The following is a 17,832-nucleotide window of genomic DNA, read 5'->3' as shown; positions in this document are numbered from 1 at the left end:
GCAACACATCAGCAAAGCCACAAAAGCAGCTAATTTCCAAATCAACACACTGAGGAAAATCAAACCCTTCCTCCCGACTGAAGACTTCCAAACTGCTGTACAAGCGTTAGTCATCCCTCGAATCGACTACGGAATTGTGACCCTCAGTGGACTCCCGCTATCCACAACAGCTCCCTTAAGAGCCTCCCTGAACGCTGCCGCAAGACTCATTACTGGCTCAAGAAAACATTCGCACATTTCCCCAGATTTAAAGTCCCTAAAATGGCTGCCTTTTGAAGCCAGAATACAACTAAAAATTGCAGTTATGACACACGCGGCCGTGCACCACAATGCACCCAACTACCTCGCTCAAAAATTGTCCATATCAGGAGGTTCGAGGTCCAATAGAAGCTCAAAAAATCTACTCCTGAAACCCCGTAGATTCAGGAAAGAGAAAACCTACAAGCGCTCCTTCTCAGGAATGGCACCCAGGATCTGGAATGCGCTCCCGCCTGAAACTAGGCGTATCTCCTCCGCTGCACTCTTCAAGAAAGAGGTGAAAACCATCCTTCTGGCCAAGATCTCCTGAACCGTATAGGTGGTGGATCAGAGACTCTACATTGCCTTGTATCAATGCTCACCTTGTCCTTTGGCACTATACCTCTACTTGATGGTGACACTACTACACTACTTTCTGCCTACCGACCAATATATGAGACACATTGGGTCACTGTTTCACCCTCCCGATGCCCTCACTCAGTGCGCTCTCTATACTAAATCTCTGGTATAAGCCTGCCACACACCCAAGGTGTACCTGAACACCTCTGTAATGGGATCAATGACTTATGCCGTTATATTACCTGCTTACCTGACTGTATATTGATATGTTTTATGTATTTTATTATTATCCTTTCATGTTAGTGACTACTACATTGCTCCCATTACCTCTGTTCATTCCCACTGCCCCTACCCTGTCATTGTGAAGCGCTCTGATATCTGTAAGGATCTTGTTCGCGCTATATAAAACTTTGAATAAATAAATAAATAAATAAACACCTATTGGATCTGTGTGTATGGGCTATATCTTGTTCGAGATTTTGGGAGACAATTACTAATATTAATTTGGTTTTAGTGACATTTTAACTTGGTAGTATACAGCTTTGGAAGACAATTAATTTAATTGACAGTTGCAATTTAATAATTAAATAAGTGTAGACAAACCTTGTATGGCGATGGCTCTATTCTTTCCCCAAACAATACTTGACCCAGATTTTCGGACGGTCGCTTTTCTTTCTCCTCATGACAAAAATCAAATCTATTAAAATGGATAAAAAGAAGTTTAAAAAAATGTAAAATCTAGACGTTCAATAAATCAACCTCCCTCTTCCCCCACAAATGTGCACAATCTACAGACAGATTCAACTGCAAAGGAAGAAACAAATCTCTGGGCATAGACACAGAAAAGTATAGCATAATGTATTGGGAGGGTCTACAGAGGAAGAAAGCAACCTATAAGCGAAAACCTAAAGTTTCTCTTATGATCAAAACAATCAACTTACCCCAATACTCATCAACACTCCTCAAATTCATAACTATCAAAAATAGCTGTCACACTTCCGTCTAGGTGCTAGGGCCAGGTGATTTTTTTTCCAGCTAACCCATGCCCAAATGTGCCTTTCTGGGCTCCACTTCTTGCTTACTGAGGGATGGGGAGGAGGCGAGATCCTAGCAAAATGAACTAAAATCAAGAGGACACCAGACATCCCAGTGCCCGTTTTACCTGCATCCCGGCCCCAATCTAAACACTGCCATCAAGTTGGTTTGGGATTGGAGGAGGGGGGCAATTATGGTTGTCAAACTAGGGATAATTATCAGATTTTGTGGTTTGAGTACTTAACTTTATAATCTTAAACTAGAAGTTCTGTTAAGGAATTTGTAATAATTGTTTTAATTAATATATGTTAGAATTTCACCTAGAAAAGAACCATAACATTTCTAAATTGCAGGTTTATTTAGTAAACTCCTTGGGTTTTGGAATGGTCTACATTTTGAATGTGCTCAGAGGTCTGCACAGTGGGACACAGTGCTGTGAACAGTACTCCTGTTCATAAATTTCACAGGAAATGGCAAGCAAAGGGAATGGACAAGGCAGTACATCATTACACTATGCACAGGCCTTGCCTTACATGCTGCACTTTACTGGTATGATACTTGCACACAATGTATGGGCTTAGGTCTTGCCCTACACACAACACATTTCAGTAACAGTACAACATGGGTGGAACACAGTTTGTACAAAGCAGGGCATGCTCTGCATACTGCTCATGTGTACATTCTAGTACCCATACATAATAGTACTGAAGACAGTACAAACTGGTGCCAGTACCTAGTAATATTGCGACTTTGGTATAGCCTTCTGTCATGGACACAGTAGTGTGCGCACAGTACATCTAGGCGTTTTAGGTTTTTAATTTTTTTTAACTGGTTCCTCGCCCTGTCCTGTTGGGTCCACGCACCAAAGTCAGTATATTGCAGACTTAATGAAGCCAGGAGGAGGTGTTCCAAAAATGAGGGGACAATAAGGACTTCAACACCTCTTACTGAATTATACTGGTACCGAAGAAACTGTTGACTCTTGTTACGGACCCTATTTGGACGGTTTATCTATTTTTAACAGGCCGTGCTGTTCTTGTTTTGGATTATTAGGCATGTTCACCTAAAAGAGGACCTAGCACGTTTTGTCACCTTTACCCCCTGAGCCGGTGTGAAGTTTAAATTTCATTTTTCATAATTTTTTCTTTTGTTACAAATAAACAACCACCCTGTATTTAAGACTGTTGTGAGTCTAGGGACCACTGGTTCGGATATACTGGTACATGAAAAAAGCAGCACTGCTGCATTTTAGTTACATTTCAAAAGCTACATACCGAGTAGATTTTGAGTTCCCTATTAAAAGATCAATGTAACTTTAATTACAGTTGTAAAATAATGCCACTATAAACAAGCACTGGCGAACAGATTTTCGGCTTTGTCGATGCTGGTTTTGTCATGATTGTTGCAAAGCTTTATTGCTCTAAGCAGGCAGCCTCATATACGCTCACTAATGCAAAAAATATTTTTGGTCTTGAAAACATATTGCCTTTGTAGTCTATGGTACGGAGACAAACTGCTTTATGTGCAATTGTGCTCCTTGTGCCGCATGTGGTGTAAAGCACAAGTTACTACTTGTGTAACGATATATCTGTAAGAGACATTAGTTAGTGATAGATTCCTTACCTTAGAATATCCCCAGGCATCAGACTGGATCCGGAATTTTTTGCATAGCAGTACCCTTGCGCGTCGGTAGGCGTCGTCTGCGGCGCCGCGTCCGTCGTCGGCGCAGTGATGACGTCGGAGTACTTAGACGACGCCTCTGTGTGCTGATGTCAGTTCTTAGACACAGCTTTTCCGCGCTAGAAACGCAGAGCCATGTTAAAAACCAACACTGGTGCCATTGAAACTAGGGCCCTGAAAGGGGATGACCTTAACCCTAGATATCGGTTCGCAGAACGGGGAGGATGGGTGGGTCGGTAAGGAATCTATCACTAACTAATGTCTCTTACAGATATATCGTTACACAAGTAGTAACTTGTGAATCTGAAAGACACGTTAGTGATAGATTCCTTACCTTAGAATAGATACCCCAGCAATACCAACCCCGGTGGTGGGTCTGCGAACCAATAATCACACCAGAAAGTCCTGGAGGACGGAACGGCAAAAGAAGCCATCCCTCCGGACTTGACTGTCCAGGCAATAGTGTCTTGCAAATGTGTGCAGCGAGGCCCACGTAGCTGCCTGGCAAGTGTCCTGCAAGGGCACTCCCCGGCCCAGGGAAGTTGTAGTCGCCGTGGCCCAAGTGGAATGAGCCCGCAATTCAACAGGGGGCTCCTTTTTAGCCAAGGAGTAACATGCCTGGATACACAAGATGATTCACCGAGAGATGGTCCGCTTGTGCACCGCCTTTCCCTTCTTAGCGCCCACGTAACCAACAAAGAGTTGGTCATCCACCCGGAACTGGCGTGTGCGATCCAGATAGTACGAGAGCGCACGTTTTGGGTTCAGACGGTGGAGCCGCTCTTCCTCTTTAGAGGGATGCGGTGGCGGAAAGAAGGTGGGCAAGGTGATAGACTGCCCGATGTGGAAGGCCGTGACAACCTTGGGCAGGAAAGAAGGCCTAGTCCGCAACACAACCTTGTCCGGATGGACAGAAAGGAAAGGGGGTTTAGATGAAAGAGCCTGGAGTTCACTCACTCTCCTGGCAGAGGTGATGGCAACCAGGAAAGCAGTCTTCAGAGTAAGAAGGCGGAGAGGACAGTTGTGAAGTGGCTCAAAGGGAGCGCACATCAGCAACGTAAGAACAAGGTTCAAGTCCCACTGAGGCATCACAAACGGAACAGGAGGGAACATGTGTGTGATGCCCTTCAGAAAACGATTTACAATAGGGGACTTGAACAAAGAAGGTTCCAAAAACCCCCTGTGATTCTGGGCAAATCACTTAATCTCCCCGTGCCTAAAAAAAAAATGAAAGTGTGTCCTCGTGTAACGTAACTGGTGCTATGTAAAGCGCTCTGATAACTGATTCGGTTCGGTTCAAGTTCGCGCTATATAAAACTCTAAAAAAAAAAAAAAAAAAAAAGGTTGATCAGGCAGCCTTAGAAAGGCTGAAAGGGCAGAAAGGTAGCCCTTGATAGTGCCCAGAGCAGAGCCCTGCTGGGCAAGAGAAAGAAGGAAGAGAATAACCTCAGAAAGAGGGGCAGAAAGTGGATCCACAGCCTTTGCTCTGCACCATGCCACAAATGTATTCCACCTGCAGGCGTACACCGATTTTGTGGAGGGACACCTGGCTGCCAGAATGACATTACAGACTTCAGGAGGCAAGTCAAATGGCCTCAACTGTCGCCGCTCAATCTCCAAGCATGGAGGTGCTGACTGGATAGGTTCGGGTGGAGGACCGTCCCCTGCGGCTGCGACAGAAGGTCCTCCTGGAAGAGGCAGACGAACCGGGGGATCGACTGACCTACTGAGTAGCTCTGGATACCAGTACCTTCGTGCCCAGTCCAGAGCCAAAAGGAAGACTTGGGCCCGGTCGCGCTTGATCTTCAGCACTCTGGGCAGAAGTGGTATAGGCGGAAAGGCGTACAACAGACTGCAACTCCACTCGCGACGAAAAGCGTCTCCGAGCGAGTGCCACCTTGGAAATTCCAACGCGCAGAACTGATGACATTGCGCGTTCTCTTCTGTGGCGAATAGATCTAACCAAGGTTCTCCCCACTGCTGAAAGAGGCCTTGCGCCACGTCCGAGGTCAGACGCCATTCGTGATCCATTATTCACCGACGGCTGAGCTCGTCCGCCCTGGCGTTCAGAGAACCTGCCAGGTGTTCAACCACCAGGGTCACGCCCTGATGTTCCAGCCACTGCCAGAGGCGCAGAGCCTCCTTGCAAAGGGTCCACGACCCCACCCCGCCCTGTTTGTTGCAGTACCAAATGGCGGTGGTGTTGTCCGAGAACACCTGCACTACACTCCCCCGAACAGATGGGAGGAATGCCTTCAGTTCTAGACGAATCGCCCGCAGCTCCAAAAGGTTGATATGGAGCCGGGACTCCGCCGGAGACCAGAGGCCTCTGATCTCCGCCTCTCCCATGTGGCCTCCCGAGCCCTGGAGGGACGCGTCCGTCACAACTAAGCGCTCCGGTTGGGGAAGGGAGAGGGATCTGCCGCGGACCCAATTGCGGTCCGTGAGCCACCACTGCAGTTGTCTCGCAGTGCCCTCCGAGATCAGGACATGGTCGGAGAGGTTGCCCTGATGCTGGGCCCACTGAAACTTCAGGTCCCACTGCAGAGCCCGCATCCGCCACCGGGCGTGATGCACCAGAAGGATGCAGGAGGCCATCGGCCCCAGAAGCCGCAGCGTCAACCTGACCGAGATCCGGGATAAAGGCTGAAAGAGTGGAATCAGAGCCTGAATATCCCGAACCCGCTGTTCGGGTGGATAAACCCGAAACCGTTCGGAGTCGAGAACCGCTCCGATGAAGAGGAGCTTCTGAGAGGGGCACAGGTGTGACTTTGGCACATTGATGGAGAACCCCAGCTGGTGCAGGAGATCTGCCGTAGTCTGGAGGTGGCTGACGACTGTCTGGGGCGAGCCCGCCTTCAACAACCAGTCGTCGAGGTAGGGGAAGACTGAAACCCCTAACCTGCGCAGATGAGCTGCGACCACCGCCATCACCTTTGTGAACACCTTTGGGGCGCTGGTAAGGCCGAAGGGGAGCACGGTAAACTGAAAGTGCTCGTGGCCAACCGTGAACCGCAGGTAGCGCCGGTGGGCCGGCAGGACGGGGATGTGGAAATAAGCGTCCTGCAAGTCCAACGCTACCATTCAGTCTCCTGGGTCCAGGGCAGCTAAGACCTGAGCCAGTGTCAGCATTTTGAACTTCTCCTTCCGGAGAAAGCCGTTGACGTTCCGGAGGTCCAACATAAGGCGTAGGCCCCCTTTGCCCTTCTTGGGTACTAGAAAGTAGTGGGAGTAGCAACCACACCCTACTTCTGGCCCAGGAACGCGCTCGATGGCCCCCTTGGCCAAGAGGGCCGTAACTTCCTCCTGCAGAAGTCGCAAATGATCCCCCAATACACGGTGGTTCTGCGGTGGCATGGCTGGAGGAGTCGCCTCGTAGGGGAGGGAGTAGCCCCTTCGGACGATTTGCAGCACACCCACCTGTCCGACGTGACAGTGCGCCAGTGGAGGAGATGATGGCGAACCATGCCCCCCACTGGCGACACATGGGCCTGAAAGCACGGACTAGGAGGGTTTTGAGGCGGATGCTGCGGGGGAAGGTGTGGACTGTCCTCGCCGTTGTCCCCGACCGCCGCCACGGCGGTTTCCACGGCCACCACCGCGTTGGGTATTACTCTGCGGTGCGTGGCTGGCAGCACGAGTGAGTACACCCCTTCCTTGGCCACGAAAGGAGCGAAAGGCACCCGATTGCTGGCGCGGGGCCGAGAGGCCCAAGGACTTGGCCGTAGCCCTGGAGTCCATAAAGCGCTCAAGCGCATGGTCTGCCTTGTCGCCAAAAAGGCGACGGCCATCAAACGGCATGTCCATGAGTGTGTTCTGGACATCAGCCGAGAAGTTGGCGGACCTCAACCAGGCGTGGCGACGAATCGCCACCGTCGTTGCCATCGCTCTGCCCAGTGAGTCGGTGGTAACCAGTCCACACCAGATAGAATAACGTGCCGCATCTCGGCCTTCCACAAGGGGTTGGCCGAGTTTAGCTCGTACCTCCAACGGGCATTCTGGCAGCACGTCCGCGACCGTATCCCACAGAGAGTGGGTGTAACGGCCCAAGAGGCATGCGGTGTTGGAAGACTGCAGTCCCAGACTCAGGGAGGAGAACACACCTTCTTGCCGTATTGCTCATACCTCTTGGATTCCCTGTCAGGCGGAGCCGACGGGAATGCGGTCTGGGAATTTGAGGCCTGGATGATCAGGCTCTCAGGGGTGGGGTGGGTGGACAGGAAACAAGGGTGCCCAGGGCCGGGCGGTGGCGTCTGGCCACGTTCCTATCTACAGGCGAACCTGTAGCGGGCCTGGACTAAGTGCCCAAAAGAACGTCGGTCAAGGTCTCATTAAACTGCAGCAGAGGCTCAGCCGAGCTTGACTGCGGTTTAAGGACCTCAGTGAAGAGATTAGTCCTCACGGCCGCGACGGGGAGTTCAAGGCCCAAGGCCTTGGCCGCCCGCGTCAGCACCACAATGTAGGTTGCCCCCTCCTCCGTATTCACGGTAGGAAGTGAGACAAAACCAGTGTCTGGCGAGGTGTCCAAACCACTGGCTTCCCCAAGTTCACCTGTCCAGTCCTCCTGGAACTGACACTCAGAGGGTCCTCAGACTCATCACCCATCTCCTGGTACTCAGTGGTGTCAAATGATGGGGCCGGCTCATGGAAGATGAACTCTCCAAACGGCGTCGAGAGCGGCGCCGCTCCGGCACCGGAGCGAGGGAGGTATCGGGGACGGCGCCGCCCGAAGACGGCGCCCGAGGTGACACCTGAGGGACAGGCGCCGGTGAGGTCGTCAAGTCAACTGGCGACGACCCGGATCCAGAAGCGGATCCAGTGGGGCCCTGCGGCGCCGGTCCCGAAGGCGCCGGCGGCGTCGGGGGTCGAAGCCCCCGACCCGTTAGGGCCCCCAGACGGGTCCGCTGGGCCCGGAGGCGCCGCGGAGCCCGTCGGAGGGGTGGGCCCTGGGGAACCGCTCGATCTCCTCCGGCGTCACGCGTGGCCCAGGGACCGGAGGGTGTGGGGCCGGACGCAACGCCCTCGACTCCGACAGAGCTGCGTGGGCGGTGTCACCCTAACCCCCGACCGCGTTGTGCGAGTCGGAAGAGCAATGACGACTCTTCGACTTCTTGTGCTTACCGGACGACTTCGACCCTGAGGAGTGATGTCGACTCCCGGAGCTATGGTGGCTCCGCTCCCGCGACCGGGCCTTCGACCTCCGTCTGGACCAGGACCTCTCACGGCGCGGGGTCGACTGCCGGAGCTCGAGTCGCTTGCGGGACCGCTCCCGCCTAGCTTTCAAGGTTAGGGCCCGGCAGTCGGAGCAGGTCTTGTCGTCATGATCGAAGCAGAGACAGTGGAGACACCGACGATGAGGGTCCGTGACCGACATCAGTCGGTCGCAATCCTCACAAGGCTTAAAACCTGGCATCCCTACCGGCACCGTTCGGAGTCGAAGACTCGAAGGAAAGATCAAAAAGGATCGTAAAAAGTTTTAGTCAAAAAATGACTAAGGTACCACTTTTTCCGGATCTGCGCTGCTGGCGCGGAAAAAAGAACAGACGTCAGCACGCGGAGGCGGCGCCTAAGTACTCTGATGTCATCACGGCGCCCACGACGGACGCGGAGCCGCAGACGACGCCTACCGACGCGCAAGGGTACTGCTACGCAAAAATTTCCGGATCCAGTCTGACGCCTGGGGATATTCTAAGGTAAGGAATCTATCACTTACGGGTCTCTTTCAGATATTCCATTCAGCAGTTTTAGGGTGATGCGTCAAGAGGGAGTAACAAAATTTGGCAAGAAACTACAACTTGGTCCAGAATGTGTTTTTTGTGATTTTGGTTTAAATCTGTTCAGTAGTTTTTAAGATTTGAAGAGACCAAAATACGTGCATATCTAAACAGTTTAGCACGGGCCACTCTTGCAAGCGTACCTCGACCCAATTAAAGAAAAATAGAGCCTTCCGGTTGGCTCAGAGGGCTTTTTTTTTTTTTAAATCCTGACCCCATTTTGATCCAATGAGAGCAATGAATATGCTACTTACCAGTATGCATCTGTTCTTGGCATGTAGGGCTGCTATCATTCATATCTTTTGCATAGATCGCCGCCTAGTGTTGGGTCCGGATGATCGCACATTGTTGTCCTGGAAGAGTCTTCGAAGTATCCTGAGATAGGTGGCTCCTCCCCTGGACTACAGTGCGCATGGGCATCGGCTCCATCCCCAGATTGTTTTTAGCCATTGTGGCAGAGATGGAGTGTAAAGTGTAAAGGATGTCCATGCTAATGATTGAATGCAAGAGTATGTCTGCAGCTGCGACAGGCACCGGGGAGGAGGGTGGGCGATATGAATGTTAGCAGCCCTACATGCCAAGAACAGATGCATACTGGTAAGTAGCATATTCAGTTCGAGGCATGTGGGCTGCTAAATTCATATCTTTTGCATAGAATATATAGCAGTCCCTCCATTAGCGGCGGTTGCCCGTGCCAGCTGCAGAAACCTGAAAAAGTGTCTTGAGAACAGCCTGCCCAACAGCTGCTTGCTGTTTGGAATGCACATCAACACAGTAGTGTTTTGTAAAGGTATGTGGTGTAACCCATGTGGCTGCTCTACAAATGTCTTCTAAAGGAATGTTCCCCAGGAAAGCCATGGATGCCCCCAATTTGCGTGTGGAGTGCGCCCTTGGGGGTATTGTTAAGGTGCGTTTAGCCTTTTGATAGCAGATCTGGATGCACTTAACAATCCATCTGGCTATTCCTGCTTTGGAAATAGGGTTGCCCTTGTGCTGTGGCGAGAAGGCAACAAAAAGTTGTTTTGTTTTCCTAAAGTGTTGTGTCCTGTCAATATAGTACATCAACGCCCGCCTAACGTCCAAAGTATGGAGCATTCTTTCCGCCACCGTTTGTGGGTTTTGGAAGAATGCAGGCAAGTCAATAGTTTGGTTGAGATGAAACTGTGACACCACCTTCGGAAGGAATTTGGGGTTAGTACGTAGTACCACCCTATTTGGATGAATTTGTATGAATGGCTCTTGGATTGTGAGCGCTTGCAGCTCACTGACACGTCTCAGTGAAGTGATAGCAATAAGGAAAGCCACTTTCCATGTGAGGAACTGGAGTTCACACGAGTGCAGTGGCTCAAAAGGTGGTCCCATCAGCCTGGTGAGGACCACATTGAGGTTCCACACCGGAGCTGGCGGTGTTCTTGGGGGAATGACTCGTTTCAGACCTTCAAGGAAGGCCTTAATGGCAGGCACTCTGAAGACAGAGAGATGCTGCCTGTTCTGAAGATAAGCTGCTATGGCGGATAGATGTATCCGAATGGAAGTGTAGGCTAGATTGCACTTGTAAAGATGTAACAGATAGCAAATGATGTTAGGGATAGATGCATCTAGCGGGTTTATGTTATTGGCTGTACAGTGAAGGACGAAACGCTGACATTTTGCAGCATAGCATGCCCTGGTAGTTGGCTTCCTTGCCTCCTTGATGATGTCCATGCATTCTGGAGGTAGGTGAAGGTAGCCAAACTCTAGGACTTCAGATCGCCAGGTTGAGCTGTTGCGGATCTGGATGCTGAATGTCTCCATGGTTCTGCGTCAAAAGACTGGGCGTTAGGCGCAGCCTTTGATGCGGCACCACCGAGAGTTCCAGAAACGTGGTGTACCATGCTTGGCGTGCCCACGTTGGAGCAACTAGGATGAGTGTCATCGAGTGCTGCCTTAGTTTTCTTGCCACCAGCGGTATCAGAGGTGCTGGCGGAAAAGCGTACGCAAATTTGCCTGACCAGTTCATCCATATCGCATTCCCCTGCGACTGTGGGTGAGGGAACCTGGCGGCAAAGTGTTGGCATTTTGCGTTTTCGTTTGTGGCAAACAGGTCTATCTCCGGATGACCCCACTGCTGGAAGTACGGGCGGAGTACCGATGGATGTAACTCCCATTCGTGCATTTGATGGCTGTATCTGCTGAGCAGATCCGCCATCTGATTGTCCTTGCCCGGGAGGTTTTCTGCCATGAGGAAAATGTTCCTCTGAATGGCCCACTTCCACATGCTCTGAGCCAGATGAGACAGCTGCGGCGAGTGGGTGCCTCCCTGCTTTTGAATGTAGTACATCGCCGTCATGTTGTCCGTCCGGACTAACACTACCTTGTTGCACAGATGTACATTGAAGGACTTGAGCGCCATGAAGATTGCCATCAGTTCCAGATAGTTGATGTGCATCTTCTGTTGCTGCGTCGTCCATAGTCCCTGCACTGTGTAAGTGAGCAGATGAGCTCCCCATCCCTGGAGAGATGCGTCCGTTGTCAGGGTAATCTGTGGCACTGGCTCTTGGAACAGTCGGCCCTTGCAAAGGTTGTGTGGATTCCACCAATGCAGAGAGTTGTACGCCCGACTGGTAACCAACACTAGGTCTGTCAATTGTCCCTGAGCCTGTGTCCACTGATTTGCTAAGCACTCCTGGAGCGGACGCATATGTAACCTTGCGTGAGGGACTATGAAGATGCAGGAGGCCATCATGCCAATCAACTGCATGAATACTCTCGCTGGAAGCGAGTGTTGCGGTCTGAACCTTTGGATTAGAGACTGCATGCTGTCTATCCTGACCTTGTTTGGCTGAGCCATGGCCGTCAGGGTATTTATCGTCGCGCCCAGAAACTGCCGCACATGTGCTGGTTGAAGGTGCGACTTTGGGTAGTTCAGCGAGAAGCCCAGATTGTGAAGGAGGTGAATGGTAGTCGACATGTCCGCGGCGCACTGTTGTTCCGACTTGGCTTGAACGAGCCAGTCATCTAGGTAGGGGTAGACATGGATGTTCTGCCTCCTGAGGTGCGCCGCTACCGTCGCCAGACACTTGGGAAACACTCTTGGGGCGGTGGTCACTCCGAAGGGTAGGACTTTGAACTGATAATGCCTGCCTTGGATAGTGAACCTGAGATATTTTCTGTGGGACGGGTGTAGTGTTATGTGGAAATAAGCATCCTTGAGGTCTAAGGTTGCTAAGAAGTCCCCTTGGTTCAGTAAGGGAAGAATCTGTTGCAGTGTAAGCATATGGAAATGTTCTGATAGGATATACAGGTTGAGGGGACGCAGATCTAGAATGGGTCTGAGACATCCGTCCTTCTTTGGAATAAGGAAGTACAGGGAATAGACCCCTGTGCCTTCCTCCTCCACTGGCACGAGCTCGATTGCGCCTTTTTGCAGCATCACCACTACTTCTTGCTGCAATAAGTGCAAGTGCTCTGCGGACATAGGCCGTTGCCTTGGTGGAATGTTGGGTGGAGTGGACTTTAGCTCTAGACAATAACCGTACTGGACAAGTCGTCGTACCCACATGTCTGTGGTGATGGTTGTCCAGACTGGCAGGAACTGCTGGAGTCTCCCCCCCCGACAGGTGTTAAATGGTCGGGGGGCAGTGACAGAGAGTCACTGTTTGTTTGGGGCAGAGGAACGGGAGTTGTTGTTACCTCTGCCACGTCCTCTGGTGCTGTTTCCTCGATAACCCCCTTTATTCTGCTTGGGGTACGAGGACTGTGCTCCACCTCTATTGAACTGTGATTGTTGACCCATCTGTCCTCGGGTGACTCCACGTGCACCTGAGCGACGAAAAGTGTTGCCCCGGAATTGTTGTGACTGAAGGGCCCCCATAGACTTAGCTGTTTCGTTGTCTTTCTTAATCTTTTCGAGGGTGGTGTCAACATCAGGACCAAACAGTCTATCAGGATTGACGGGCTGATTGAGTAGTCGTTTGAATGTCTGGTTTAAACCCTGATATGCGTAGCCACGCTTGTCGTCTCAGCATGACGCTAGTGTTAATAGCCCTAGCTGCTGTGTCTGCGGCATCAAGTGCACACTTTATTGCTGCGTTGGAGATGAGTTTTCCCTCCTCTATAAGCAGTTTGGTACCCTCTTGAAACTGCGAAGGCAGGTGTTGTAAAATTTGCTCTAGGGTGTCGTAATGCGCCCTATCATAACGTGCCAATAGCGCCTGTGTGTTCGCAATACGCCAGAAATTGGCAGCCTGCGCAGCTACTCTTTTGCCCCCTGCCTCAAGCACTTTAGACTCCTTGTCTGGGGGAGGAGCTTCACCCGTCGTCTGGGAGTTTGCCCGTTTGCGGGCATTTGCGACCACAAGAGAGTCTAGTGGCAACTGTCCCCGAATGTATGCAGGGTCTGCAGGTGCTGGTCTGTATTTCTTCTCGATGCGTGGATTGACCACCCTCGCCCTGGTAGGCTCTTTAAAGATTTCCGCAGCATGCTTAAGGACACCTTTGAGCATAGGAAGTGTCTTGACTGTCCTTTCAGAGACTGAAAAAGTGTCAAACAGAAAATCTTCCTCCACTGGGTCAGCATGCATGTCCACATCATGATTAGCAGCTGCCCGTTCAATGAGTGCATGAAATCCTGCAGAGTCCTCTGTCGGGGATGCACGTGCACTGAAAGGCTGTGGGTCTTGCCCCACATTTTGGATTCCCTGGTCACCTATGTCGTCATAGGAATCCTGTTGTGCATCGGGGTCACTGATGGGGAAAGTGTACTGGTCATCTTGTCCATATTCCTCTCCCTCAGAGTGGTCGGGGGAAGGTGTTGGACTCCTTCTAGGAGGAGGCTGGATAGGTTCAATCAGGGCTGGAACGTCCTGTGCAGGCCTTTTCTTCTTCAGTGGGATAACATAGGAGTCCACTGGTTGGGAAGTGATCTTCCGCTTGTAAAGGGTCAACTTGCCCGTGTCCGCGTCGACAAAACGCTCAGAATCGTCTCCGGAGTCGAGTTGCCGACCCAATATTCCAGCAGACGTGGAAGAGTCCGATGTCTTTGGCGCCGTCTTTGGCGCAAAGGCTTTTGGTGCCTCCTTTGGCGGCAGAATGAATAGAAGCTTGCCAGCAGGCTTTGCCGGCATGTCTATCGGCTTCTGGTGCGACGGCGCCGGAGCCGACGTCGCAGAGGCCTTATCCCGTATTCTTTGGAGTGAAGTGGCGATGAGGGATGCGTCACTCACAGCGGCACTTGGCGCCGACGAGGAGGCCCTCACCTCGCCTTCGGTTCCGACGTCCTGTGGTTTCTGTGGAATCTTGGACGTCGATGCTGCAGCCGTAGACACAGTCTTTGGACTTATGTGATGAGCCTCCGCTCTTCGATCCGTGGGATTTTGCAGGCTCCGCCTCAACCACGCGTCCGACCAACGGCGTCCCAGTCGGCACTGGATGCCTGTCGCCGACCTTGCTGGACTTTGTCGGCGTCGCCCCGGTCAAACCCGTGCCGGACGACCTTCTTAGAGGATGCCTCCTCCGCCGATGACTTCGGCACTGTTGAATCGACAGTTTTCTTCGACTTCTGTGGACCGGAGGCCGACGGAGCCGATGAGGTAGCAGGCTTTGTTGTTTTTGTTGGAACGACCGCCATCTTAGGTGCACTCGAATCCGGTAGTTTCGGTTTCGTTTTCGGGTCGGCCATTTTAGGCGTAGTCGATACCGATGCTTTCAGTTTCGGTTTCGATACGGGCTGCGTAGCAAGTATGTCCGTGGCCGGGCCTGAAGGCGGGGCCGTGGCTTGCGGTGCAGGGTCGTGGGTAAGGCCGAGTGGCGATCCCGTGACCCGAGCCTGATCCACGTAACTTTCGGGGCATAGCTCATCCCCTGAGCTATCTTCCGCGGCCCCATAAACTTCTTCGACGTCCCCTACCTCGTCGACGTATTCAAGGTCTTGATCCACGACCCCGTCGTTGTCTTCGGGATCGGCCTCAACCTCCGTCGCGGGCGGTGAGATTTCAAGATGATGGCTTAGGCCCTCTTCTTCCGGGTCGCCGAAGATGTTATCTGGAGCCGGGGCCGCTTGCCTGGCCTCAAGGCGCACCGCGCGCCGAAGCTTGAGCGTCTTGTTCGACCTGAATCTGGAGCAGGCCATGCAGTTGTCCTCGTTATGGTCTGGCGAGAGGCATTTGTTACAGACCGGGTGCACGTCGATATGTGGGTATTTGGACCCACAGACGGGACAGTATTTAAACGGGCTCCGCTCCATGTTGAAAAGTTGTGGTCGTGTTGCGATGAGAAGGCCTAGATGTCCAAAGAGTGATACGACTCCGCAGATTCCGACTCAAAGAGACGGAAGAACTCGAGACCGTACGCAAACAATACCGACGTAATGAAACGAAGGCCTTTTGGCCTTAAAGAAGCTAGTTTTCTCGGTTCCGACAGAGAGACGTCGAGACCGCATCCGAACCCAATGGCGGAAAAAAACAATCTGGGGATGGAGCCCATGCGCACTGTAGTCCAGGGGAGGAGCCACCTATCTCAGGATACTTCGAAGACTCTTCCAGGACAACAATGTGCGATCATCCGGACCCAACACTAGGCGGCGATCTATGCAAAAGATATGAATTTAGCAGCCCACATGCCTCGAACGCCTCTGTTTGGCTGCTTGCAACAGGAGCAAAAATGCTCAAGCAGCCTTTGGAGTACTTGGAGACTTAATCCTTTTTTTTTTTTAATACAAGGGGTAGGGATATCCTGACCCCCTAGGCTCTGTTGGTGGTGGGTTCCAGATGGCTAACTACAACTTGCGACTGACCATGCATGGTTTATGATCTCACAAATTACATCACTCATGGAATGTTCTAAGACATCACTTTTTCAGAAAATATATATTTAAAAACCACCAGAAGTGCTTGCCAAATGCTAAACATAATAAATGAGCACAATGCCTGGCTGGAAGCAATTTCTCATGTGTACCAAATACACACCGAAGGACGTGGCCAAAGGACCCTCACAGTACCCAGATGGTAGTGAGGGTAGGGGCAGAAGGCATATAATGTGGGCTGGGGAATGGTTGCATGGCTTGCCCAGTGTTTGCTGGGCACAGTTGAAGGCCATACCCCTCAGTTACTAAACATTACAACAGAGTGCACAAGTTATGGTGGAAGGCCATTCTCTAGACCTAGTATATGCAAGGCAATGTGGTAAACCATGCTCTGTTTGTGCTGTAAACATGGATTCAGACTCTACTCATTGGATGCATAAGCTAAAAAAAATATTCATGTGGTGGAATTTAAAGAGCACTTACTATACGAAGTAAATACCTGTAACTGTCCAGTCGGAAAGATTTTCTTTCTTTAGTAAAACTAGATCACCTGAATGGTGGATTAACGAATAAACCCTGGCCATGTAGTTGAAGTACGGAGCATTCAGATAAACAGCTCTCATCATTTGTATCCTGACGTTTTCCCTGGTTAGTCGTCAAATACCGTTTTTGCCTTCTTCACAAACGCTTTCAAGTACTCTTGCTCTTCTTAACGGCTTTGTGTCATCTTTGGGTTTATATTTGAAAGTGGCTGTCTACTGCCACACTGCATCCTTGTCAGATGATTAACTGCTTTGCCTACTATATGTATCCATAACTTTAGAGCGCTCGAAAGTCACTTAAGTGGTTAGAAGCATTTACAAACAAGCATTGGAAATGAAATAGGTCTCGCATTAGAAAAGTTGGAGCTATTGGTCTTGTAAATCTAATTTTTTAAGTTATGTTTATGTTTTTATAATAGCAAATGTATTAATTTTGTTATTGTAAATGCCAATATTTATAGAATTTGCAAATGTGACACCTATAGCATTATTTAACATTTTTTGTGTCATTTGTAATAAAGCTTGAAACATTGAGAGAGCATATTTGAACAAGTGATGCTGTGGTGGTGCTGAGTGATGCTGTGGTTGAGCTGAGTGGTGCTGTGGTTGCGCTGAGTGATGCAGAACAACGGCCACTGTCCAAAAGACAGAGTGTACCAAGGGAGGGATTCAGAATGCATGAGAGAACAAACGCTATAATTCTGCAGTCACAATGACTTTGTCAAAAAAACTCCCAGAAAAAAAATGCAGTTCTAAAAATCCAAGCAAAATGACCAATTTCCTCTGAGCAGAGTAAACTAAGGAAGGGCAATTTAAATGTTTCATTAGCCACCCTCCCTAGGCACTGTGGTGGGCCTTTCAAGCACTTAGTACCCCCCGCCCCTGCCCCACCCCAATCCATCGAGGAAACCGACTCTCCCGGGGCACTCACAGCCTTTGAGTGTCCAAGACAGTAGGTGAAAGGTCAGGAATTACTTCATCTAAATGTAAAGTGATAACACTGCATGTCGAGGATTCGGCGTAGATCCCCTTATGTGACTAAACCGTATTTGTAAACCTAACTATGAAATCTGCAAAGCAACGGAACATCTGATCAAACTAAGATAGTCAACGACTTTATTTTATATTTGTTGCCATTTGCAACGGATTTTGTCCCAGCTACCAACCGAATGCAGACATCTGTTAGTAAACATATCTGACTTTGATAAAACAACACCGCACTATTTGGTGGTTAATCGTGATAGAGTTTTCAAAATCCACCACTTTTTGTAGAAAATATCTTTATGTTTGCTTAAAAAGTATACATCAAGAAAACGGTGGCTAACAGTTTAACCATTAAAGAACACCTGTTGAGGTCACAACTATGGGCTGGTCAGGCAGGACTTGGGCTGGGTCATATCCAGTTTTTCAGAGTACTCGCATA

The 17,832-nt window shown here is 50.4% G+C and overlaps 1 protein-coding gene across 1 annotated transcript in view; it reads right to left on the bottom strand.

Moving 5' to 3' along the window:
* The window catches only part of TM9SF2 (transmembrane 9 superfamily member 2), a 402,149-nt gene that overhangs the window by 286,628 nt on the left and 97,689 nt on the right, over nucleotides 1–17,832 (bottom strand). Inside the window, exon 3 of the mRNA XM_078657617.1 lies at nucleotides 1,201–1,294. Coding sequence (XP_078513743.1) covers nucleotides 1,201–1,294 — 94 coding nt within the window. The remainder of the gene's footprint in view (nucleotides 1–1,200; nucleotides 1,295–17,832) is intronic.

The sequence above is a fragment of the Lissotriton helveticus genome, chromosome 8, assembly GCF_964261635.1.
Source record: "Lissotriton helveticus chromosome 8, aLisHel1.1, whole genome shotgun sequence".
Classification (NCBI taxonomy): Eukaryota; Metazoa; Chordata; class Amphibia; order Caudata; family Salamandridae; genus Lissotriton; species Lissotriton helveticus.
Note: the sequence above shows the minus strand (reverse complement) of the source record. Positions and strands in the feature narration are given on the sequence as shown.